Raw genomic sequence first — 26,374 nt, 5'->3', positions numbered from 1 at the left:
TGGAAAGGTATCATATTCAAGCAGTAATATACGAGCAGTCATCCGCACAAAATCGATAGCTCTCCTTGTCCACATGCAAGGCCATTATCGTACCATAATACATTAGTGCCATATTGGGATTTTATTGGTGGTATACCTAAAGCTGGTCTGCAACTAAAATGTTGGCTTGCAACACAAAATCCCCCCACCAAGCGACAGCTCATAACTAAGAACTTGTATGTTTGGGGAACTAGTAAGTGAAGGTAACATACATGACACAAATATTTTCCCAGTGTGTAAACTCATGGTTAAGTCCCATAAATTCCCATGGAAAATTAAAAAATTCCTGGAATTCTGCAACCCTAGCCGTGACCCCAATGAGCCAGGATGGCAGTAAGCAGCTATGAAGTCCAGCTCCAGATGGAAGAGGTATCAGTCCCAAAAAAAAAAGAAAAAAAAAGACGAAAAAGTAATTTATATATGGCTCTCACCTGTTTGTCTCAGTCTCATTGACCTAAAAGATGAGATTGCAGATGTTTAACTCGAAAGGCATGGTCGGTACTCCACCTATGCTGTTTCTCGTTGTCCGGTTTTGGTTCGGCTACATGACTCAGCAATGCAACCATAAACTTTATAATGCCTCACTAGCCTTTATAAAGGTCTAGACAATTCACTTCTACACCATTCCATATCGGCAGGGCCCTTATTAATATATATTGTATATTAAATATTTATAGTATCAGCAATGTTGTTTGCACAACAGTGCAGTATTTTCATTTTGACTGTTGAGATGTGCTATATTGCTATTCTAGATCATATTTGACTATATTCCACTTTATCATTCAGCTTTGCTAAACGACAGCACAATCTGATATTTTTTTTGTAATTTGTCACTCTGTAAATAAAACGGTCACTACATTATTGTATATTTTGCAATATAGTGCCAAGACAGCACAGTGAATAAATCAAAAGTTCAATAGAAATACATAATCTGTCAATATCACACTTAATGATTAGTTAATCAAAGAAAAAACAAACAAAGCAGGACACACACATAAAATGATATCGTCACAGAGTTGCCACCATGAACAAGCCCCCAGACTTCAACTTGGTAATTTTTCGTTCCGGACCTGACAACATTCAGTCAGAGGACACCACTAAAGATCTGTGCTTGTCTGACAATCCTGTCTTCTGAGGTCTACAGACAATTGCTTTGACTTCATGTTTGGTTGGCGCTCTGACATGTACTGTCAACCGTGGGACCTCATCTATAGGCAGGTTTCAAAATCATTTCCAACGTGACGTTGTTTTGGGTGTACGTCACTCGACGTGTGCTCTTTGCGCATGAGCGTCGCATCACGGGCGCGTTGCGTTCACATTAGATGTCGCATTTGTTTTTGTAATGTGAACGGTACCTAAAAAGATCGAATGTGACAAAAAAAATCTAAATTGGGCATCACGCCCTGCAATGTGAACATAGCCTTTGACTCTTATTGTTGTAGTTCACCTTTTGCAGATTTTTTTTGCATCATATTTATATCATGAATTATTCTCTATTATTTATTATTTTTCCCACACGGACTGTCACTGCAGGCTCACGTAGCAATAAGCGCAAGCCAGTAGGAAGGAATGCTTTAAAACATATAATGTGCAAAGTTTGACATAATTTCACGCTTAAAAGAACTGCAAAAGTAAAAGAAACAAACAAACTGCAAGCCTGTCTAAGGTCACGTAAACATCGTTAGCTAATTTAATATAGCCTACCATTGCACCAGAACAAACTGCGATCCATCCTCAGGTGGTTAAAATAGAGGCATATACGTTACATTTGACATTTTATTGAACGCAAGGTAGCAAAAATAAACATAATCATATTCTCCTGCCAGTGGCCTCCATTGACGCCGTCACTGAACAACACAGTGGCTGATGTTTAGCCGGTTAACAGCCAGCCAATTCTACATTATCATTTGATGACTTTCATGTCACTTAACAGGCCTGGTCCACCTTTTGAAGGTACACACATATTCCACATCACCAGTAAGGATGGGTATCGTTAACATTTAAACTGGTTTGCTTCCGATACCCGGTACCGTACTCGACTGTAACAATTTTAGGCACTTTGGTTGTGTGTTAATGGTAATTAAATGTTAATTTATTTAATAATAAAAACAATTTTTTTTCAAAAAATAAAGTGTAACAAATAAAACAACATTAGGACTTTATAACAAATAAAGATGTTTTTTTTTAATTTTTTTTTTACAAATAGTTAAGTATAAATAATACAAACAATAAATAAAAGCATTATAAAATGTGAAGCAAAGTTCTTTGCAATGAACTGCACAAGGAATGAAGTTACACAGTAATACAAAGAAAAATAATAATTGTGTTTATCTTCGTTCCTTGTGCAGTTTCAAGAAAACTAAGGCCTGCCCGTGCGATGAGTTTGAACGCCAGCACCAAGAAGTAAACCTGGAATGTAACCCCGTCGATAGAGAAGGGATTAGTAAATGTACCGGTATATACTGTAGATATATGTACACGCACACACACACAAATATCCTGCCTTAGACAATCAAATAACTGTATACTGTATGTGCATTTATTCCTTGAAAATCCACAAAAACAATGCGAAAGGAAATGCAATTACTTTCTAAATGACACAGCAATAACTCCACTCAACTATCAGTCTACCTGTAAACATTGGTTAAATCATCCCTCTTTTTGCAAGAAGCCACCCAAAATGCCGTTTTATGTCCTATATGTCCCTCTCCTGCAAGTCTGACAAAAGCCGCGTGTAAACAACATCTTACCATGTGGCTCTGTTGAGACTGTGTGGAACCGTACACAGTGATGCCATTGGTTGGCGGTGCCAGCTGCGGCGTATCGAGCTGGATGAAGCCACGTCGGTCAATGAGACTATAGGGAGAAAGAAGCAAGGTGTTATTAGCTTCAGGGTTATGAGAAAATCTGACCCCTGGAACCCAAACATTTAAGAACCCCTACTATAAAAGCAAAGGAGCATATTAACAGTGAGAGTGAGTGTGAGAGTTAAGTCCTCAGCAAAAGAAAAAAAAGCAGCAGGTTGCTCCCCACGGGCGTGTGTTTGGGGTTGTGAAAGGATGCGTTACTTGCATAGTCTGAGGCTGAGTTCAAACATTCCCTCCACACCGGTGGCCCAACAGTGCAATAACTGTGGCCAGCCATGAGCGTGCAGCCAGAAGGCAGCCACCTGCACCATGACGTTTCTCCTTTGCCAACCGCCACTAATTACTGATGAGTCATGCCTTGCGAGGGCAAAGCAGCTAACTGCAAAGAATGTCACGAAGATCCCCCGTACTTTCTTTGTTTTTCACAAGATGAGTATGCATGCGAAAAATACATATTCCAGAAGGCATTTATGCTCTCAACTCGCGACTGTGTGTTTGTTACTGGCTTAATGTGCATATTGACATGCTCGTGGCTATTTTTCTCCGAATGGGAGTACAGAAGATATGAGGAGATAGCAAGTCTTTTAATTATGTGCAGGTGGTCAGGAACATTTTCTAACTTTAGAAATTGATGGATGCTGTAAAAAGGCATGACGTTGACATTTACAAATCAAATGGATGCACGAATGTAGCCATGGCAGTCGAGTCCAACGTTTGTTGAGGACGTGCTTGAAATCAATTCAGCTCTTGCAGTCATATTAGTGGCTATGCAGGGCAAAAAGACTGCAGGCGACTCAACCCACAGCAACTTCTCACATCAATTCAATGGACTGCCAATCCCTGAGAACTGAACATTTCTGTTCCTGAGTGTGAACTGTTTTGTACTGCTACAAGCTGTAGATAATCATGGCACAGTTATGATGAATGTTCAGTGATAGACATCGTACCTTGGTGGCAGAGGTCCACACAGTGCTGCACAGCAATTGGTGACAATGTTGCCGTGGCTGTACGGATTATAGTTGTCCTTCCCTCTTTTAGAAGACCACGAACCTTTTATCTGGAGGAGACATCAGTCACAGCTTTAGCTGGCTCAGAGATCATGTGTGCGGAGTAGACTTGCAGTTTGTGTCAATCCTGGCTCAAGCTTTGACAGGCAGATACATAGACTGTATAATAATAATAATAATAATAGCTAATTATTTATTTTTATGGTAACATTTTAATTAAGTGGGCAAGCTGTCATCTAATATGTAAATGTATCTGTTTCTAAAAAATGCAAGAGGCATACTGGCACTGTTCTGTTTAAAAAGCAAATATTTGTGTAAAAAAAAAAAGGACTGTAATTATATTTGTCAAATACATATTATACATATAGCTGTAAATACTAAATACAGTAAATAATGTCGCAAATAATGCAAATCAGTTATGTAAGTGCACTTACGTCTATAATATCCTGTACTTACGTCTTCGTTGGTGGTCTGGTTGGAGCTGATAAGGTACGTATGGAAGCCTGAAAGGCCAACGATAGACCACACAGAGAAGAAACACACCACCACCTCCAACACAGTGACACAGTGCAGTCAAGGAAGAATTCTTTCTGGACTAAGTTAATGAACACCATGCACACAAAGAAACACAAAATGGACAGTGCAGCATGGACACACGCATGGTCACACGGCCAATTGATAGCTAACGAGCTAACATATTGACCTATAGCCTGAGGACTGATGTCCTCTTGCCAATAGATCTTTGTTATCACCTCACTTTACCAGGAAAGCAGAACATTGTTCATTTGCTGTGGTCCACATGAAGCACACTGAGCTTATGAATACAGTGAATACATTATTGCCTTGCAACTGACCTACAATATTGCTTCGCAAATCATTCTACAATACCTCAAATGAGATCAACAAAGAGGCTAACAAAAACATGCAGCACAGGAAAATCCCTGCAGGCGTCTTGAAGCTTACCGTTGCGTGATCTATACATAAATAACACACATCAGTCTGTAAAGACTCCTGATAAATCTAGTTGACTGTCTTTTTCTCTCCTCTCTTTCACATAGTCCTCAAACCACGGCACTCTTCTAAAGGACATATAGTAACTTGTCCACACAGTGCTTTTCATCTTGTGAAAAGAACTGCCATGATTATACAGTATTGACTCCAGCACACATTTCATTCAAGTGCTGCTGGACAGGCCCATCTCAGCTCAGTTTGTCACTCATTTCTCTGCCAGACAAACTGTTATGGCACCCAGCCTTTGAGAGGATGGCAGGAAAAGAGAGCTCTGGGTGCTCCGCTAGATTTGACAGTGGTTCATGTGCTTGGCCTTTGGATTGGATGTGAACCTGCTGATGAGGAACTGCTTTAAGTGGATGGGAATAATGTCCCATTTTTTTCATAGAGTTCAAAAAGAAGGGAGCCCTGCAGGTGGGAAATATGATGAACATTAATAGTCTTGACTCGTGACAAAGAAACTCCATTCGTTTGGTGGAAACAACACTGCAATGACGATCCACTTCTGGCAAAGCTATCAAAATGCTACTTATGTATACCGGGTACAAGGGTGCATGCTGAACGTGTATTCTCTCCAGCTTTTGTTCTTGAACAAGAATCATTCTGTCCCTCAACGAAGCTAGTCTAGAATAGTAGAATAGCGATAGGTTAAGTTTTAGGGGAAAGTATTATGCTAAGAAGCCGCTGTTATTGCACATTTAAGAGTTACTCTATGTTTACACATTTTTTCACATTCTTTTGGAACATTTGAAGCCCTTAAAGTTAAGCTCTGTGACAGGAGTTTTTCTTGCACTCCTGTGTGTCAGGAACAGTTACCATAACAGTTTCTGCACTTTTCAAACATGACAATTGAATACATGTAAAATGGTGTTTAAGTTAAAACTTTGGAAACACATGACATGTTTTTTTAATACATATTTTAATATATTTTTTAAATACTTCATAATATTTAAGTATCACTGCGCCTATGTATAAAATAATGTACAAGTAGGAGTTAAGAACAGCAGAAGAGCAACATCTTATTGGGGAAAACAACATTTGACAGTATAAGGCAAACTTTAAGTTGCAGTGAAAGGATATCTGGCTGGGCTAGCTTTAACAGCATTGAGGAAGCCACCTCGATGGGAGCCTGTAGAAACAGAGAGGAACAGGTTCCATAAAGAAGAGTGCAGTTGTGTTCAAAATGGTATATGAAATTATTAAGCAGCTCTAACAGTGTCAAATATTGGGTTGTACACACACACATACACCCCCCCACCCACACACACACAAACATTGAGTTATTGTCTGAGGAAAATGCAAGTCAGAATGCCTACTTAAATTGACATTCCAATTTAACATCCATAGATGATGTAGGGGATGATGATGCCCCAGCACAGACAATTGTCTGCATGCATATACATACATACATATACATTATTTATTTTGAGTGCATTTGTGTGTTTTACTCACTACGTAAAATGATGTGTGTGATGACAAAGGAAAAGATGAATATAGTGAGGAAGGACAGCGAAAGGATGAACATGTAGAAAAAGCGGTAGTTCCTCCTTCCCACGCAGTTCCCAACCCAGGGACAGTGGTGGTCAAAACGCTCTGTGTGGATAGGGAAAGAGTAAAATCATGAATGCAGGACATTTTTGGGTTGACTACTCACAAAAGATTTTTGCCATTCTGGGCACCACATTCTCTATTTGTAGGGTTATTGTGTAATGGGGGGGGGGGGGGGGGCAGCATTTTCTCCTTTGTCTCTTCTGAATGAAATTGTAGTACAGTATGCAGTGTATTTTCCAGTTGCCAAAAGGTATACAATGTGTAAATTTTAAAAAATTACAAAAATGTACATGTGAAACACATTTATGAAACAAATACACATTTTGGAAAAACTAAAGTAGACAGTGTACATGAGTCACTTATTCTTGGCTTCCTACGAGGACACAAAATTGCTTGTTTGAATATAATACCCCAGTTACTTGCAGGCATGTAACTACACAGTGGGAGTCCACATCTGTGCAAAATGTGGGGCAAAGTGAACTGTCCCACTGGGCCTAGGCAAAATATACACACAATATAAAAAATAAATAAGTTCTGTAGAAAAAAATAGCAGTGGTCCAAAATGAATGGAAAAGTGACTGTGACTAAACTATGGCCTTTAGATATGACGGGGGCTGTAAAAAAAAAGAAAAAAAAGTGCAAGAAGTAGATGTTATCAAAAGTCAGAATGCTGTTATACTTTGATGATTTGGAATCTGAGAATGACTGGGGATTAATCCAATAGCATCTAATTCAGTGCTTAAAGGGCAACTCTTAGGAGAAAACAATTATACTGTACTTAGCAGACATTAATAATGTCTGATGTAAATCAAGATTACTCTCATAAAGTCATAACAAATAAATTCTCTAGTTTGGAGTGGGGTTTTCCCCCAGCTGGCCACAGTGGCAGATCCACAACTAACCTACTCATGTCTTTAATTATCAATGTCTGGTTGAAGTGAGCATGAGCACGAGATGAGACACTCAAGCTTCCAACGACTCTGACTGGGAGAGGTGGTATAGAAAACGGATAAATGGATGGATGTCCGTAATCTGTCGATCTGATGTTCAACATAGTTTAGCTGGAGCAGTGCGTAAAGGTGCATGTAATCAGTCATTTTATTCAGTTTAGTTCATATGTGCTGGCTATAATAAAGAAGACACTAAAATCCATAATGCTGACAGATAGTGTGAAGTGTTTCACTCACCCACACAATTATCACAGAGGCTGCAGTGAGAGGCACGTGGGGGTCTGAAGATTTTGCAAGTGAAACAGTACTTCAGCTTGACAGTTTGGCCATTGATGACCACCTCCTTGGTCCTGGGTGGTGGCCTGTAGCCTGTACTGCCATTCGCCACATCTTAACAATCGAGGAAAAAAGAAAACAAAGCGTAAGTGAAAGAGAATTTGGCCCACAGGCAACAGATGATTGGTAAAAGTCTCACTAATAGGAACGTTATGCTTTGGGAGATGACACAAAATTTGACACAGTTGTAACCAAACTTTGCCTTAGACGTGCAAAAATTTCAATAATTTACCATAATTATGAATCAGGTAAATAATATAAATAGCTCAACACTCATACTACAAGTGGTTGGTACTACTTTAATTCAGAACAATCACATTTGGTGACAAGTACAGTTAAAAAAAAGATTGCATCCCTTTATGACAAGAACTTTAGTTCTTAGTAGAATAGCCAGCTTTTGGAAGAATTCCTCGAGGGTTTTAGCACATTGCTTAGGCTATATATGATGCCTCCAGTTTCCTAATATTTTTCACAGGCCTCATTTAGATGAATGTGACAGCTACTTTATATTTTGTTGTAAATTATTAACTCATTGGTGTCCCTCAAGGGGAAATTCAACTCACACTGTGATGAGTGAGTGGTGTTGCACACCACACACATAAGAGACTAATCGGTGGAAATTGCATTTTACGCAAAAAGCTCAGACTTTACTTTTCCAACTAAACCAATTTTATCCTGCTACTTTTGCCAGTTACCGAGATATGAGATTTTGTAAAAGTGACGTATTAAGATTAAACACCCTGTATTCATTTCTGTTGACACAATCAACGCAGTCAATGGTCCATAAATAAAATAAGAAGGTATCCTTCCTTATATTGCACTTAGTGTTCCGAAATTCCAAATGGCCATATTTTACATTTTAAGTTGAATGTTCTTTTGTTTTTTGTTTGTTTGTTTGTTTTATGGGCAAAAGTGTTTGATAAAATAAATGAAAACAAGGTTCTATTTATCTTGTTTTACTTTGTTGTATTAAAAAAAAAATTGGCTGATAAAAACGATCCGATCCACGACTCAAATCCGTGATCTGATCCCAATCGTGAGTTTCTTGATCTGTTGCACAACAAAGAATTAGTTATTGTTTTTTTAACTATTCAAAATAAGGAGCTGTAGAAAAAAAGAGTAGTTTAGGTTATTTTCTTTTAAAACGTAATAGATACCCTTTAATAAGCATTTGAGAGAAGACAACACACACTGTATGCTGTACTGTTTTGTTGTTGTTATTTTGGGGGGTTTACAGTTCATTGTTATTTTTAAACTATAATAAGAGTAAACTTGAGGTAATTCATATATTTCTTTTTTGTGAACATTGTTATTTTTTAATTATATAAAGAATACATTTGACATTATCAAAGTACTGTAGACTGATATTCCTGTTGTTAATCAATCTTTATGGCAATATAATGACCTCTGATTTTGACATATTTCATTAAAACGCTGAAACTGAAAATAGAAAGCAATTTTATTTTTAAATTATTCAATGTATTTACGTATTGATAGACTAGAGGTTGAGGTCTACGGAGACGTGAAGAGGAGGCGGGAACTCAAAGGTGAGGTCTGCAGCCAGACTCTCGTGTAACAAAACAAAATATGTAGTGTAGAACAACAGGCTTGTCATCTTTGGTCACACCTTTAGTGCATATCAACCTGTCAATCAAGACTAACAACACTCACTTATACAACATGCAAACTAATCGAGAGTAGAGTTATCAATAAAGTTGCTTTCTGCAGACCTAAGCATTTCCACACTTCTGGCTGCAAAAGCAAGTGGTCCATATGAGAGGATAGAGGCCAAGTAGACTGGGAAGTGATGAAAACAACATAGATGAGGTTTCAATGTCAGCCAAACTACACTTACTGTTGCCTGCTGGCGTACAACAGGAAACGAATTGCTACCCAGCTGTGCATGTAAAGGTGAGAACGGAGTACTTGCACAAATGTTGGTCAAACCTCTTATTGCAAACAAATTATAATCCATTATGCTTACCATGACATTTTTAGGCTGCACTCACGGCAAGTTATCCATGCCATGTTTAAATACACGTAATATCGAGAGTCCGCATTTTCCTAGTATGACCACTTTGTGCTATGTGAGAGAGTGGACTTAATTTATTAATGATAATGGACTCCTTGCACAATCATATGAATATTAGGTCCACACAGACTTAAGAATAGGTCTCTCGTGAGAGACAGTAGCTGATGTTTTCAGAGGGCTTTATTCGCATTAGCATTAGAAAAAAATAAATAAATAAATAAATTGTAAAACAACGGACACAATTTCATTTTACAATTCAATTACATTAAATACTTCAAGTTATCTAAATAAAATGCTAAATGCTTTTGTCAAAACACCAAAAGGATTAAAAAAAAAAAAGTATTGTTGAAATCAACTTGTTTTAAGAGGGTGGCCCTGTCTCATGTAAGTAAGCCACTGGACACCCTGATAAAGATTAGTTGTGGTTGTCGGTTTTGTTGGTTTTCTTACAATATTTAGTTTTATTCTTCTGCTTGAGCTGTGCAACGACATAACGTTTAGTATAATTAGTGCATTTGAATGACAATAAAATCTAGTCTAAGTCAAAGAATTTGACCCAAAGGTAACATGTACAGTCTGAACAAAAGGGGTCAACGAACTAACCCTTAAGGGACTCGCACATGTTGTGGCCATTCAAATCAGATTAAAAATTTCCAATGGTCACAAAATAACTCCAACCTATTGTTTGAGGTGTTGTCAATCATTTGCTGTACAATCACAGCCTGTCGTATCTCCCCACAGCCTTGCACTGACTTCTTTCCTTGCGGTTCGGGAGCTAAGCTGAGGTTTAAGGGGAACGTTCATCTGTGGTTAGCAACAAAAGTTAAAAAGAATGAATTGGACAGATCCAAAACAAGGATAAGCATGTGTAATTGGGGGTCCCATGTGGTGCAGCCACTCTGCAATATTCCATCACAAATAAGTCAGGCTGGCAATGTAGTAGCGGCGGTTAACATCAGCTTGTTTACAATGCAAGTCTTGTGCACGGCCATGTTACTGAAGGCCGTGGCTTTGGTCACAGACTAATGTTGCGTTCAAAGAAAATGGAAAGTCTTGACTTTTTTTAACTTCATACCAGGAAGTGCGCACCGGAACGTCCCTTTAAACTCGTACAACCGAGTAGCGAAGTCGGGGGGAAAAAAGAGACCCCAACAATGGCAAAACCTAATTTACAAGATTTTAAACAGGTATTTAATTACATTTATGTATTGTTACTTTAATGTAATTATTTGAAATAGGTTCATGTAACACAACGTGATTTGGATTAACCAGAACAACAAACAATTTATCGCAATAAGCCATCTTTGTTGTTTACATTTGCCTCAAACGCATTGAGGATGGACATGGGACAATCAGAGTGGGATAAATCTGACTTCCCACCTTCCTCAAATGCAGCATTAGCTGAGGCTACATGCAAATTTAAGTAACATCTATATTATATCACTATTGGTATCTACTGTAGATACCAATAGTGTACACAGCCTTTTATACATAGTCTGTCAAGACCAAAGTGCTTTTGGCTCAAAGGATATTAAGTCCATCCATTCATTGATTTTCGACACAGTTTATCTTCAAAAGAGTCACGGGTTAGCTGGAGCCTATCTCAACTGATTTTGGAAGAGAGGTAGGGTAAACCCTAAACTGGTTGCAGTTTTTCCATTTGTTCTGTATGAAGATAGAATGCTTGTGTTAAAAAAGTTCATTGACTGGGCAATTTTTTTCTCTCCTCAGTGAAACCCCTTTTCTGGTACATATCAACTCCTACTGCTGAACCAGTGAGTTTCTTGAATCTATTTTTGTTTCTATTGTTTTCATTACGTGCTACTATAAACACGGAGCAACTGAAAATCATAGAAGACTAAGAGGGCGTAAAAAAATAAATAAAAAGACTGCCATTGTCAATTTTAAATAACAAGTATTTTTTTGTTTAAACACAAAATAAGTGAATGAATCACAGATGCTATGGAAAAAAAAGTATTTACGGGTGTGGACAAAGCCGTGACTACGCGCCTGTTCAGACATGCATCGCTCTAAGAAGCGAGAAGCTAGTGTAGGAAAAAAAAGTTGCCCCTGTTGTGTCATTATTAAGTCTAATCAGTTGAACCGAAGGCGATCACAGCATGATTATAACTTGGATACAATAGTTCTGCCATCTGGGTGGTCAGGGGAGGTGTGCGGCTGCTCAACACCCAAACTTCCTTGCTCTATTGTCTGTTACAGAAAAGTATATTTACAGTAGTGCAACCGACATCCCAAAATATAGAGGCAGAGGGATGTTATAGCCTGACATATTTAGGTGTATGCAGTCAAGCCATAATAGTTGACAGCTGAATTCTCTAATAGAGATCCAGAACCTGCACATTTAATATCGAACTTTATGTGACGGCACTAAATTGCCATCTTACATGAGGGAATTAACTGACTCCACATAGTTCGGTTCAACAGTTTTGATTCACACAACTATTTTCGGTGAGACGGTGTAAGACTTAAGGGAAGTGCAAGAGCTCTAATTCATGGAACTCCAATCCTGTCCCCTAACATAAAATAAGGCTTCTGTGCAGTAAAGTGTCCACTTCAAACATCCTTGTTGATTGACACGTAAACGTCACAGCATCTTTGACTGATGTTGCCTTCCTTTTTCCACTCATCTGAGCCTTAAGCCATCAAAAATCAATTTCCTCTGCTGGCACCAATACTGCCCTAACATTCAGCAGCGAGCTTGGCCCGTATTAGATGGAAGCAAAGAAGCTCTGGCCATCTCTCAGTCTGATTAATACTTTAGGGAGCCGTTTGGATTTGGCAAGTTGTAGCGGAGAGGACATGCCAGCCATCAAGCAAGCATTGATATTAGATTGGGCACAATGAAGAAAAAATAATTGCATCCAATTTAAGGGGGGGCTGTGATCCTTCATTTTACAATTTCTTCAATCAACAGTGTGCTATTCATTGTCTTTAGGCTATATTTTCTTTACAATACAAAACAAAGACAATTAAAGCTACTGAGCAAGACTATGACAATGTATCACTAAATTTGGCCATACTGACATTTGACTCTACAGTTATCGCAATGAATTTCATACTTTATTTACACACATTATCAGTCAATAAAGTCAAGATGTGACCATTGCTTCAAGTTATCGATTATGTCATTCCTTGTCTGTGAAGTTTCTCGAGAAACGTGTAACATTATAAATCAGCAATGGCTCTTCTCAAGGCAACTGATTATTATGCACGCATTGGCTCATACCACTTTAAGAGTGATTCCACTGTTATTAAATAGGGACGTTCGATACTTTTGATACACAACATTTCAATTAACACAATGACATAATTGTGAAAAAAATACCTTTTTCTGACAGCCATGATTCGTCGCAGTGTAGCGCCAACTGATAGCGATTAATTACTTGATGTTGGATGTTTTTGCCATAAGTATCAGTAGCTGGTATCGGCCTTCATGAGTACCGATACCTTTAAATGAGGCTGTATTTGCCTGATACCGAAGAATGGTAATGGTACTCGCCCATCACTAGTAATAAAATACAAAATTATCTCTAACCTAGCCTTTCACATAAGCAGAGGTGTTTCTCACCTTAAATTAAATTAAAAAAAACTAAATGTTGTCTGGTCATTCATGTTACAGGATTCATGTTATAGTAAAGTCAATGTGTATGGCTTCGTTTGATGAACTGCCGTTAGTTTGTGCGATTGAGCTTTTAGTGCTTATTGTTGTGGCCAATTGTAGTAGCCAAAGCACATAAAAGTGTCAAAATGAAGGAATTAGCAAGATGCCTGTTTACACAATGAGGGCAACATTTGCAATATATCACAGAAATCTTTACCTAGTCATGGCCATCACAATACGCTCCCTACAGGGAGAATGACCTATACCATGATGTCACTCCTTTTTCAGACATTAGGTCTACTGTTGTTTTGCAAGCAAATCAATAGCACCGGTGTTGAACTTGAACCCCATAGGATTGACTTGACAACACTGCTAATGTTCTTGGCTTACTGGTGGCCAGTGTATCCGTAACAAAATGACGGGTATACTGTACATACAGTACAGTACATGATTGATATTAGTCCAATTGATTGTATAGTAAGTAGACTGGCTGGCAACCAGTTCAGGGTGTACCGAAGACAGTTGGGATAGGCTCTAGCTCGCCCGTGACCCTTGTAAGGATAAGCGGCTCAGATAATGGATGGATTATTGTAAGTAAAGTAATTTACATTAAGATATTACTGCCGTTGGGTCAGAACCTCCTATGTCACAATTTGGTACTTAAAAAAACAAATCTATACTATTGATCAAAACACGTGTTGTGGGTGTTATTCATTTTATTTTGTATTTGTTTACAAATTATTGACAAATCTTAAGTGTTGAAAATGGCTTGTTTATGATGATGCAATGTTAATGGTTGTACAAAAATGCAATTAGAGATGTCCCGATCACACTTTTCCGCACCTGAGTCCAAGTTCGATTCACCACCAATCAGCTGAAAACGACGTTATCTTGCCCGTTTTTCGATCATGTGATCGGGACATACCTAGCTGCAATTATTGGGGTCTCCTGAAAAGTGTTGATTTTGGAATTATGATTATTCTGCCCGACGCCTGCGAAATGTAAGGATGACTCGGTTAGTCTAAATAATTGGTTAGTGGAGTGAACATCTGATTACAGCAAAGACAGAAAAGGAGTAAAATTTCACACAGAGTGCGGTACTCATTTCTCTGTTTGAAAAGAAGGGAATACTCGGAATAGGGTAGGGAAAGGATCAGAAAGCAGGAACAATTTGTCCTAAGTACAAACAAATGATCTACTAAATCGAGTATCTGACATGCAAGTAGATTTTGTTAATCCAGTCCAATCATTTTTTTTTAAACACAGTCAGGCACCCTGCAGTGCAATTAAAAACAAGAAAAAAAACAGGGACATGAAGTCTTTTCCTTGCAAATCACAGCTAGGCTGATTGCTATTGGAGTTCGGAATGAAGCTGGATGATCAGGATAAGAGCAAACAGATGTGCCTGGGAAGTCTCGCATGTAAATCTGCCATGCCAAGACTGGGGCCAGCTGCATCACACACTGGACAACAAAGCTAGAGAAAAGGGGATGGTAATTGCCTTGGAAAGTTTCAGGAGAGTTTTTGTACATCATCTGGTATGATGCAATGACATGTTGTTTGCATACAAAGAGAAACAGACCAACCTAGCACTGTGCAGTCAAACCATTAACACTGTACATAATGACGCATGATAACAAGATGGCTGGTCATTGTGCAGTGTTTGTGGAAAGATGAACAAACAATAGCAAAGAGGCCTGGAAAGGAGGGAGATGTAATATAGTACTGTGTAATGCCTCAGTGGCACTAACAGTTAAACAGTGTAGTGACTGTTACAATACACAGCGCAGCATCGTCCCACCTCCACCATAGCACTTGTTTCTATTAAAAAATAAAAAATGTACAAGCAAAGTTGGCTCCAGGCAGAACAACATAACCAGTGACGTGAAAAGTTTGTGGTCGACATTGTACATGTTTTCAATTTATAATTTGTTTATTCTCAGAAAAGTGTCACTTGGGTTGTCTTCAGTGTGTTGTTGCCGTGCACTGCTCTGCACTACGTGCTTCACCAATCACCACTAAAGCAAAAGCTAATTAGGAGCTTAGTCTTATAATTAGAGTAATTAAACCATTCCAGAGTTTGTTTAATGATGTCTCAGTAACCTGAAGAACTGGCAGTCAGAAAAAGACACGTCACACTACAGACTGCAAATAGAGTGGAATCTTCAATATGTAACTCATAACTGACACACAAGAATCATATTACTGCATGGTAAGATGTTTTTATTCATTTTCTTAAGGCACCCAATGTTTAGACTTATAGATTGTGAATTGGATTTAAAATGCATCAGAAATAATTTTAATGGTTGAAGTGGAATATGGGGAGGCATGGCTCAGGTGGTAGAGTGGTCGTCTACCAATCTAAAGACTGTGGTTTCAATCCAGAGACCCTGGGACCATGCTGCTGTGTCCTCGAACCCTCAGTTGTTCCTGCTGCTGTGTCATTAGAATGTGGATGAGGACTTGGCTTAAAAAAAGCAACAATGCCTCACTTATTGAATGTACAGTGGGACCCTTAACTGGTTTATAAAAACAACTCCGAAATCAAAATAAATGAACCATTCTTGTGCATCTTGTCTTGTGAGACCTCATTTGTTTAGGTAGTGTCTGGGATACTTTTTCATAGACAATTTTGGCAAATAGGAACAAAAAAGCAATCTAAGACATTTCCTCTGAAGTGTGCAATCCTTGCTCCGGAACTCTCCCATCTCTATTCATCTCTCTTCAAATCAACAATTCTGATGACCAAACATGGAATTGGTGGGTTTTCTTACCTATTTGCCTCTCCAGGTCGGCTGCTTCGTCTGGAGTGGCCCTGGGTAGCACCCCAGGATCACTGAAGCTGGTTCTCAGCAGTGTTCCCAGCACAAAGAGAAAAAGCACTCCTCCTATGACTGGGATAACTGGCGTCAAATTCTCAGACAGGAACGGGCAGCTGAGAAGACAAGCGATAAGATTGAGAGAAGAACAAATGACAAAATAATAATCCAGGCCTGTCTCTGTCTGCACTAAAACAAACCCTTGCAAATGTGCTGTAAAGTACACCAAAATGCAAGCCTTAATACACGCTAAGTGTAATGCATACAGATTAAGCACTTTGCTGCTAAATGACCAGTAAGTGGTTAGAATTCCCACATACGTCAGTCTCCCAAATTGTAATCTGCTGTAATAAAACAATCCCATGTAATCCCTTTAACCCTACAATGATTTGTGGTGATCGCATTTAGTTGTACAGAGGTGGAGGCACATGTTGATACCGCCCATTATATTTGAATGCGTTTTAGTGAGTCAGCTGTGGAGGCGCTTGTGCTGTTTGTTACAGGGACAAGAAATTGAACATGTAATGTAAAAAATAGTAGATTTTGCGTTTGATAGATAAAGACTCAGCAATCGCAGCTTAGTGTCGCCAGCGTCATTATGAATTTAGCCCCGCTGCAACATGATTGGCTACTGCAACGCTGGAAGGACATGACAAACTCGAATCGAGTAAAAGTCATTTAAAAACAAAACAAAAGTGTACCAAAAAGCGGTTGTCATGAGCGCTGCCATCCTGGCCTAGCACTCCTGTACACTTGCTTCACGTTAGTAAATGAGGAAAGGAGAAAAAGTGGAGAGAAAAAAAAATACCATGCAGAGTCCGGTGCTGCATCTTTGGCTCGCTTCTCATAGTAGTCTTTACGCAACTAAATTCAAAATATCTGACGACTGCATGTAGGCTTTGTCCAACAAAGAGTGGTGTTCCCAAGCAAAAATACACACAAAGACAACAACTGAGTGTGCTGTGACGAGATGGCCATTATGCCTGCTGGAGTGGCATGGGGATCGATACTGTTTCAGCTGTCCAATGCCTCCGATACCACTAAGATTGCTTCGCAAACTTATACAAGAATACATTTAATACTTCAGTCATTTGAGGTACTGTATTTGCAGTACCATACAAGAAAGAAAGCAATACGGGTCTTGATTAGCAGCCTCACACAATGAGCACACAAGGAGCCCAGCAACACAATCTCCGTGCAGTAAAAAATTAAAAAAGAAGCTAAAAGTTAATACAACGGTTTTCAGGTTGTGCCAAAATCTATTAGTGACATCCAAATCTAATTTGTAGCAGCCCGCCACAGATACATGTATATTTTGGAAACACTGCGGCTGTAATGTCTCAATTCAAGGATCTGATCAAAGTCAACGTCATTGATGGAACCAATGAGTTACATTACAGCAGATCACAGAATTAACTAAATACAATTATTATAAATAAGATTAGTGTAAAGTATATTCGCAAAAAAGGAAAAACTTTACAATTTTGATATCTCAGTGACTGTAGATACAATCACTGAAATTGGAAGGGGTGGGGTTTCAAAATGCCATTTTTCTGGGCGATACGCGGCGGATAACGCTTTTGCGAAAGGACAAGCAGCAAGCAGTGCTAAACCTGAATCATACCTTGGAAAACTGAGGTGGTGACAGATGTACTGTATTTTTAAAAAGACCCAAAAAAAAAGCATTGTGTTACAAAATTCATTATTACCAGTAAGTCAATTAGTTCCCAATATAATGTGTAACGCGTTTCTAGTAAATAAAATCACATTTCCGTCTCATATGGCAACACCTTAGGTGGGATGGGGGTTGGAGTATAGTGTGATACAGTTGCATCCGCGTATATATGCCAACCTCAGTTATTTACGTAAACAGAGCCAAATTATTTTTAGGCTCGCCGGGTTGGGTTCCACAAAAGCAGACAGCAGGAAACATGAACCCAGGAAATTTACATAGATTGCTGGTCCATGTTAATTAAAGTCAAGAATCATTAGCAGTCTTCCTTTTTCCTCCCGCAAACGGCTGGGGATTAGCACCCTCTGTCCTGAGAGAAAGGTCAGCCAACATAAGAAACCCAAGCAGTAAACCAATAACAGATGCAAAAGAGTTGCCAATAAAATGAGTAAATCAGGATTTTATCTCAAATCCATTCACATCTTGGACAATTATGACGCAAAGAAAAAAATGATTACGGTAACCCTAATTACCAAACTGACAAAAATAATGGTGAAAATTGCTCCATAGTGGACAGACCAACATTTTAAAGACCACCCCCCCCCCCCACCACCCAAACAAAAAACCACACAAGAGTTGTTTTGTTTTTTCAAGGTATGGTCCGACGGATTTCTGATGCTGTTTGCAAACACAACATTTAAAATTGACATTTGAGGAAGTTGAGGACAGCAGCCAACCAGGGATGAGCGTAAAATCAGTCCATCAATCAGGAGAGGGGGTTCGCACATCTGAATTTGTATATGCAGACAAGACCCAGGAATCAGACTGCTAACACGTCCACGGAAATAGTCCAACAATCAGGAGCGGGGGTTCGCACAGCGATATTTGCATATGCCACGGATGGTCACTTGCCTCTGCGGCTTGGTTGGAGGGAAAACGTTGAGTCTCCGCCCATAAACGTCCCGGACAACCCAAAACAAATCTGTCGGACTACACCTTTAACAGCTTGACTATCTACATCTTTTGAGGGGGTGGTCATTGACAACAGTAATAAGTTTACAGTTTTTCACTTCCCCATACACTGGACAGTAGCAGTTGTGGAGACAAAAGTGTAAAGCTTGCCCGCAGAGTGAATGATATATCAACAAAATTTTGAATAGGCTGTCATGCCACCAAAAGCGATGGTCAGAATTCAATGCAAGCCATTCTAGCAGGATGGATGCAATTGTGAGGGCCACAAACAAATCAATAAATATGTGCCAAAGATCTTCCCATCTGAGAACAATTTGAGCAGTACAAACGATGAGCCATCCTCAACCTTTGATGAAATCAAAAGAGGGATATTGAATGAATGGACACGTCTGTTAGAAAATCGTACATTTATTTAAGATTTGGGAGTTTTGTTGCTATGGAGACAACCTATCCGATGTCAGACAGGTTTGAAATGCAACGTGGTTACCCTGGAAACAGCAACATGAATGAGCTGTCTCGGCAGAACAACAACAAAACCCCATGAAAGGGCATAAAACGCCGCCATGTTAATTGATCAACAGTTTATTTGGCTGTTGATAATTGAGCTACTGATGGATATGATCCACAAAAAGACTGCAAATCAGTACTGACGTTCCTTCCTGCTGACCCAAGAGCGATTTGTCCTGTACTGTGAAATGTCTGATTGAATTTGTGACTCACTCAACAAAGATAATTTTGAAAACTAAATCTGTGTGTTTAGCCCAGAGCTGTGAAATGATAAATTACATCTTCATCTTTTCTACATAAAGTCAATTTGTTTATATGTTACTGTCCAAATCTGATTGCAACTATTAACAATTACAACTTGTAACTGAACACAGTGAATCAATTTAAATTCACATACTGTGTTCATTTCTGAATCAACCAAACTTTGACATAAGTGTAACATGAATTGCAAGTGGAAATCCATAAAATAATCTAGTGAATTAGGGTGGAGGGTGAAGATTTAGCATGACACGTCACTCGTGCTCTCTTGATAGACTGTCCTTTGACCACGGATGTGTTTGTCGGCTAAAGTGACAATGTATTCAAAGATTAAGTGGTCCAGAGGTCAATGGTGATAGATGTGTTAATGTACAGCATGTGCACACAATGCACACGATTTCGCGCCTCAATCACTGCAAAATACAGCACAAAAAACAAAACAAAAAAAACATCAGGAGCCTTGAGTCAGTTGATCTGGATGGTTTCTATTTGGCTAAGTGTGCGCACCACAGTGAACCATAGAAAATGAAGAAGAGAGTTGTCTCAGGAGACCGGAAAGAAAAATATAGACAAATGTGTAAAGGATTAAAGAAAAAAGACCATGTCTATGTTGATGTTCCTATGACTACAGCTGCATATATCACTCAGACGTTTCCGGTCTGTGGGACTTGTCAAACCTCCCTGGACGCGGCCACAAGAGGAAAATGGATGACAAATTGAAGAGACGGCTAATGGGATTAAAAAAGGTAACCATAAAACCCTGAACAACCTCCAGAGAAATAAGGTAACTCCAAGGTCAAGACACATCAGTGTCAGATGGCACAAATCTGTGGCTTTCTCTGTCCAAGTGAACTTCATGGCAAATAACCAAGGAGGACACTACTGTTGAAAGCATATCATAAGAACGCCGGACTGAAATTTGCCACAATGCATATTGACAAGCAACAAAGCTGGGAAAATGTCATTTGGACAGAATAGACAAAACTATACCTATTTGGCAAAGCAGCCTCTGAACATAACTTATGTTCAGAGGCTGCTTTGCTATCCGGCACAGGGTGTTTTGAATCTGTGCAGGGTAGAATGAAATTTCACGATTATCAAGGCATTCTAGACTGAAATGCGCTACCTGGTGTCAGAAAGCTCGTTCTTAATCTCAGGTCTTACAACAGGACAAAACAAGCTAAAAAAAACAACAACAACAACAAACTAAATACAGTACACATCATCTAAGTCATAGAAAATTGTTAATAATTCACACTCAAGCACTGACAACATTTCAGATGTGACTGTCCTGGTCTCAAAATTTGGTCTTATGGTCCTATGACATAATGGAACAAAGAGCAAAGGCATCATGAATATAGTGAACAGTAGCCATTATGCACTACACACACAGTGGTTTTCCTATTAGGCTCTCTCTGTTTATATGTATTAGAAAGCACTTTACCCTGACAGGCAGCCTTGATTGAGTAACTAGATCCATGATGGTGCAGGATTGTTATCTATCTAGTGCTGATCGGATTTCTGTGATGACAGTGATTAGTCAGAGGGTGAGAAAAACAATGCACTGTGGTAAACCCATGTGTTGGCGGTTCTCAGGTCAGTGTCTATTTACAGTATCTCACAAAAGTGAGTACATCCCTCACATTTCCCATGCATACTGTATTTAATTGTAAGTTCAACATGGCACACCTCATGGCAAAGCACTTGCTGAAGATCTGACAAAATAAATAAATAGATAAATAAATACGTAAATATGGACTAGGTTTCAAGAAGGTTGCCAACACCCTGAAACTGAGCTGCAGCACGGTAGCCAAGACCATCCAGTGCTTTAACAGGACAGGTTCCACTCAGAACAGGTCTCGCCATGATCAGTCAACGCTCAGACCATACGCCACACATGTTCTGGGGTGGGGCGGTTATGCCTCTATTAAGCCATTACGAACCCCCGCCACATGGTTCCCACCCTTTTAAACACTTGTTACATTTAATAAATGCATTTAATGCATTAATTATGTAAATGACATTGAGTTACCGGTATGTTGTGTGTAACTGTGCTACACACGGTAAATAAAGCTACTTTGTCTTGCCTACACTGTTCTTCTCATGAATAATGTTTATTTTGCGCTATTAATGTTTTTTTCAAAGCAAGTGGCAAAGTTTGAAACATCACTGTCATTTTAAGGAACCCACTTCGAGACCACCTCGGAATTGTGGCCCGTATGAGCTTTTTAGTGGATATTATTAGCTAAAACTTGTCAGCAAATCAAAGAAAGGTTTCCACGAGTAGCAGACAAAATTTAATGATCGATGACTCCAAAGTTGATGGAAAATTGAGCCTTTTTGGGCGAGTGCTGACATTCTGTTCAGGTATCAGTATATTATGTTCCCTAAAACCAAATATTATTATCCAAAATGTCATGTATGATTGAGTTTTCAGGCCATATTTGAACTTAGAAACGAGTGATTTTGCAAGATGAGACTTTTCGCATATCCCCATACACCTGCACATTCAATTGTTATGTCCTCGGGGCGGGTTAAAAAACATGGGGGTTCCCTTCAAATATCGGACTGAGTAATATATTTGTCTGCCTCTTCCACTAACAAATCACAAAACTCTCCTGTAAATCCCAAAATAACAGTGCGGTTGCATCTACTTCCCAGATGCCTCTAATGATGAGACCAACCCTACTGCTCTCTACTTGAAGTCACCACAGGAGGTGGAGGGAAAAAGAAAATGTGCTGATGTCGTTGTTAATAAAAATGGCAATGATTGTGTAGTCTTGTATATTTGACACAAGCATGAACCATTAACTAAGCTATGTATGACTATTGGTCCACACTGAACTCAAGTATTGATGTGAATGAATTTACCTGAATAATACTACTCATGTCGTTCAGTAAAATATTCACTGTCTTGTGTAATTTTTTTCAAGAATGCCGACATTGAACAGGAAGCCCGTGGCGGTGTGGCATAAACTATCACAACAAGCATAGATAATCTATACATTGTACTGTGTGCTCAAGATAACAGCTTTAAATATTGATGGCGTTTTTATGATACTTAATGCATATAAGCATTTTCGACCATTTATAATGAGTATTTCACAAGATGTTGTTGGCAAGGTTACGAAAGACTAACCTTGTGGGGGCGTCTTACAACTTGAGGCATATAGAGCCATCCTCTATCCATCCATTCTCTGTACCGCCTATCCTCACAAGAGTTGTGTTAAGTACAATTAACTGTTCAGGACCTAACTTCATATTTTCACACAATAGTAGACATTTATGTTTCAGCCGTATCCATTCAGTGGTTCCTGAGAAGTTCCTGAGGATGTTGATATTTTCAGATTTTCTGTATTTTTCAAACCACATTATGGGTTTATATAGAATGTCAAAGTTTGATTAGTTATCTTCATTATTTTTCTTTGTCAGAAGCCAAAACATCTTGATCAGGACATCTCTAGTTGTGACCTGCCCATCCTGACCAATAGTGACCATTTGAATTACAGGTATTTGGTAATACCATACAGCAAAATTGCTAGTTTTGGATTAACACCAAGAAGTGTTATCTAACATTAGAAAAGTTAGTTTATGTGCGTCCACACCAATGAGTGTAAATCTGACACTTTTCAAAGTGGTACTTTTTTCTTTTTTTTCACTTAACCAGTGTAAGTCTTGCACAGTATAGTGTTAAATATCTACATTGGTAAACACTGAGTAGTGTTGAAAGTACTCTACACTACTGTCAGTGTTAAAAATTGACCACCATTTTTTTTTTACACCAAACTAACACTTCCATCTAATAAAAGGTACTTCATTTATATAGCGTTTTTCCTCCTTATAAGGCCCTCAAAGTGCTTTTGATTACTGATGACATATCATCAGGAGGAACTTGGGGGTTCAGTATGTTCCTCAAGGATGCTTTGACAAAGTTACTCTGGCCTGGGATTGAACCCACGCCCTCAGGGTCGGCAGACGACCGCTCTACCGCTGAGCCACACTCTTATTTCTGCATGCATCATGTAGAGGCATGAATGAATGAGAATCTAAAAACCTGCCGCTGAAGGCATGTCTTCATCAGCTATGTGCCTCGGCAGTAAAAAAAAAAAAAAAAAAAAAAAAACGACAACCACTCTCTCAACTACAACTCTGTTTACAAGGAAAAAGAGTGAAGCTTCGGGTTAATACCCAGTCTTTTTAGGCACACATCCCACTGAGTCCAGAGGGATCATTGGAAACACACGCAACTTCAACTGACCTGCTTCTATCATTTAAACTTTGGTGAACCCATGAAATCGCTAATCCTCTAGGTCGAAGTGCACACGTTAATAGCAGATTGAATCATAAAGGTTCTCAAAACAATACTCACTCAAAGGTGAAGAAAAGTCCACAAGTGACAAGAATAAGGACAAGGGTGAGGTAGAAAACCCCTGTCTGCTTGGCCATCATTATCCTCCCATCGCAGTAAAATTTATTCCGACCAGGGAAGGATTCCCACTTCTTCTTTTTGGGGGTCTTCTTCTTGAAAGGGGTCTCCATTGGAGTGGAGCTGCGAGTGCTTATTTGGCTGTACTCGCACTCTCTCATTGACTCGGACACTCCAAGATGCATCAATCGCTCTTTTAAATGCCCTGATCGAGTGAATCCCTGGGCTAGACGAGCCACTGTGAAGACAACACGCAAGTGGAAGTTAGTTCAACTAACACAAACACCTGGGATATATATATAAAAAAAAATAAAGTGAAGATTGTGTGTCTCAACTCGAACTACACTGACCTTCTTTTAAAATAATAGAGCATGTGTAAAATTAAATACATAATTAAACGTTAGCTACCAAGTCTAATCTCCCTTTTGGCAACACTGTAGTCGATATTTGTTAGCAAGCAACCTGGCTAGCCTCACCTAGCATCTGAAGTGCAGCTAACGCTAACACGACTAGCAATTTAACAAATGAACTTGGGTTTGTATTTTATTTAACTAGTACAACTGGCGACTAGTTTACGGAAAGGCAGAAATATAATTGCGCCTCTTGAGCTGTTTATTCAACTGTGGAAATCCTTTTACACACAGCCTAAAAACTAAAAGACGTTCGTTCGTGTGTGGGCTGTCAACAATGTGCTATAAGCAGCACCGCGTCTCTTCCTCGTCCGGGATGTGTTCGTGCTCTCTGCTGAGCGAGGCTACTACACTCACTGGCTGAGGTCGCTGCCTTACCGAGGGAAAGTAACGCTGGTCGTCGTGTCGGGGTGTTGTCACGTCGTCGCTGCTCCTCCCTTTCTTATCCAGGTTTGAAACGAGCGGAGGACAAGGCGAAACACACCATTTTAGAAGTTGAAATGCTTGAATGTGGACTTTGTCGTCGAAAACCCTCGAAGGAAAAATCCGAAGAAAAAGACGACGTACGCGGCTGGGGTGCTCTCAGGCGAGCTGTAGCATCCCGACTAGCCGTTGCCGGCGCGTCCACAAAGCGCCAGCGTTTCCCCAAAACGAGCCTCGATGAGTCACCGCGAATGTTCAGCATTCCATCGCATGTTGAATAGAAAAGTTCCCCGAATGAGAGTTGAGGCGATCCGGTTGACCAGCCGTTCCGTTCCCGGTACGCGGGCTGAAGTGCCACCCTCGCTAGCACCATCACCATGGGAGCGGAGCAGAGCCTACCAGCCTGCTCCTCCCCCTTGGAAGACAACGTCGACACTGAGGGGGCGCCCCGCTTCCCAAAGGGTACCCATCTGGCCTACATTCATGTTTTTTTCTTTTTCTTTTTGCACATTAACGAATACATAATTGCGTCCCTCACGTTTGTACAACAGTTAGCTTTGAACAATTCCATTTGTTAAATAAAGGAGTAGCCCAAAGGGTCAATGTGATTTTCCAGGAATGATGGAGGGCCTACAAGTAATCATTTGAAAATGTAAACAGTGGAAGCGATAGAAATAAAGTGTTACATATTCATATGTATCACTTTCCTAATTATTGTGAGAAATCTAACATGATCACTGTCTTCATGTAAATCAATATAAATAATTATTAAAACTAGGGAGTTGGGACGTCACTAACACATTTTTTCAAATTGATGGATGGATGGATTATCCTATCACTTATTCCTTCAGTTATTCAGGTTATCTAGCTCAGTAGCCTAGTGGTAGAGTGTCTGACCTGAGACTGGGAGATAGTGGGTTCAATCCCTGGCTGACCAGTAAAATTATTTCAACGCTAAACAAAGTTGATCAAGGCCACTTTGGGCCCAGGGAACGAGACAAGATTCAAATTGGCTTCATCTAGTGGTCAGGGAAGGGTTTATGGATATGGGGTCTTACCCAAGGGGGGCTTCTTACCCCGCTCTGCTCTATTTCCAACAAACCTGCGAGTAGCTCTCCGACTCCCAACAGTGCAGTTACATTTTAATTAGGAATGTTTTGGCCACTGCGGCGGTATTCGCTCCAATAAATCAGTCATACCAGCAAATATTTTTTAAACATTTCCATCGAAAGACGTGACGTTTTGCTCGCTTCAGCCAAACACAACATTGTGAACTACATAGACCATGATTCTTTGTGCCACTGAGCCACAATATTGTGCTTTCCGAGCCCCCAAATATGAGTTTCTTTTACGATATTGTGAGGTTTTATACAGTATCGTGAGCTTTTTTATATCACCAACCTCCCCCATCGTGACATTTTCTTCTTTCATGTTGAAAATCCCTGTCTTTCCTCCTGTCCTCTCAACAGTGT

At 39.5% G+C, this 26,374-nt stretch overlaps 1 protein-coding gene across 3 annotated transcripts in view; it reads right to left on the bottom strand.

Moving 5' to 3' along the window:
* The window catches only part of zdhhc14 (zDHHC palmitoyltransferase 14), a 28,761-nt gene extending 3,419 nt beyond the window's left edge, over positions 1-25,342 (bottom strand). The window contains exons 1-9 of one of the 3 annotated variants that reach the window (XM_086095190.1): positions 24,858-25,342; positions 24,013-24,307; positions 16,190-16,350; positions 7,663-7,815; positions 6,377-6,517; positions 6,005-6,053; positions 4,370-4,472; positions 3,854-3,963; positions 2,790-2,895 (exon numbers count right to left, since the gene is read on the bottom strand). In XM_086095190.1, the coding sequence (XP_085951316.1) occupies positions 2,790-2,895; positions 3,854-3,963; positions 4,370-4,472; positions 6,005-6,053; positions 6,377-6,517; positions 7,663-7,815; positions 16,190-16,350; positions 24,013-24,254 (1,065 nt within the window). In that variant the 5' untranslated portion in view covers positions 24,255-24,307; positions 24,858-25,342. Of the gene's footprint in view, positions 1-2,789; positions 2,896-3,853; positions 3,964-4,369; positions 4,473-6,004; positions 6,054-6,376; positions 6,518-7,662; positions 7,816-16,189; positions 16,351-24,012; positions 24,308-24,419; positions 24,797-24,857 lie in introns of those variants that run through there. The other 2 variants (XM_086095187.1, XM_086095188.1) reach the window with 2 other exon arrangements.
* Positions 25,343-26,374: the final 1,032 nt, after the last annotated feature.

This window comes from Leptonotus elevatus, chromosome 14, assembly GCF_054856555.1.
Source record: "Leptonotus elevatus isolate MCC_2025b chromosome 14, RoL_Lele_1.0, whole genome shotgun sequence".
Classification (NCBI taxonomy): domain Eukaryota; kingdom Metazoa; phylum Chordata; class Actinopteri; order Syngnathiformes; family Syngnathidae; genus Leptonotus; species Leptonotus elevatus.
Note: the sequence above shows the minus strand (reverse complement) of the source record. Positions and strands in the feature narration are given on the sequence as shown.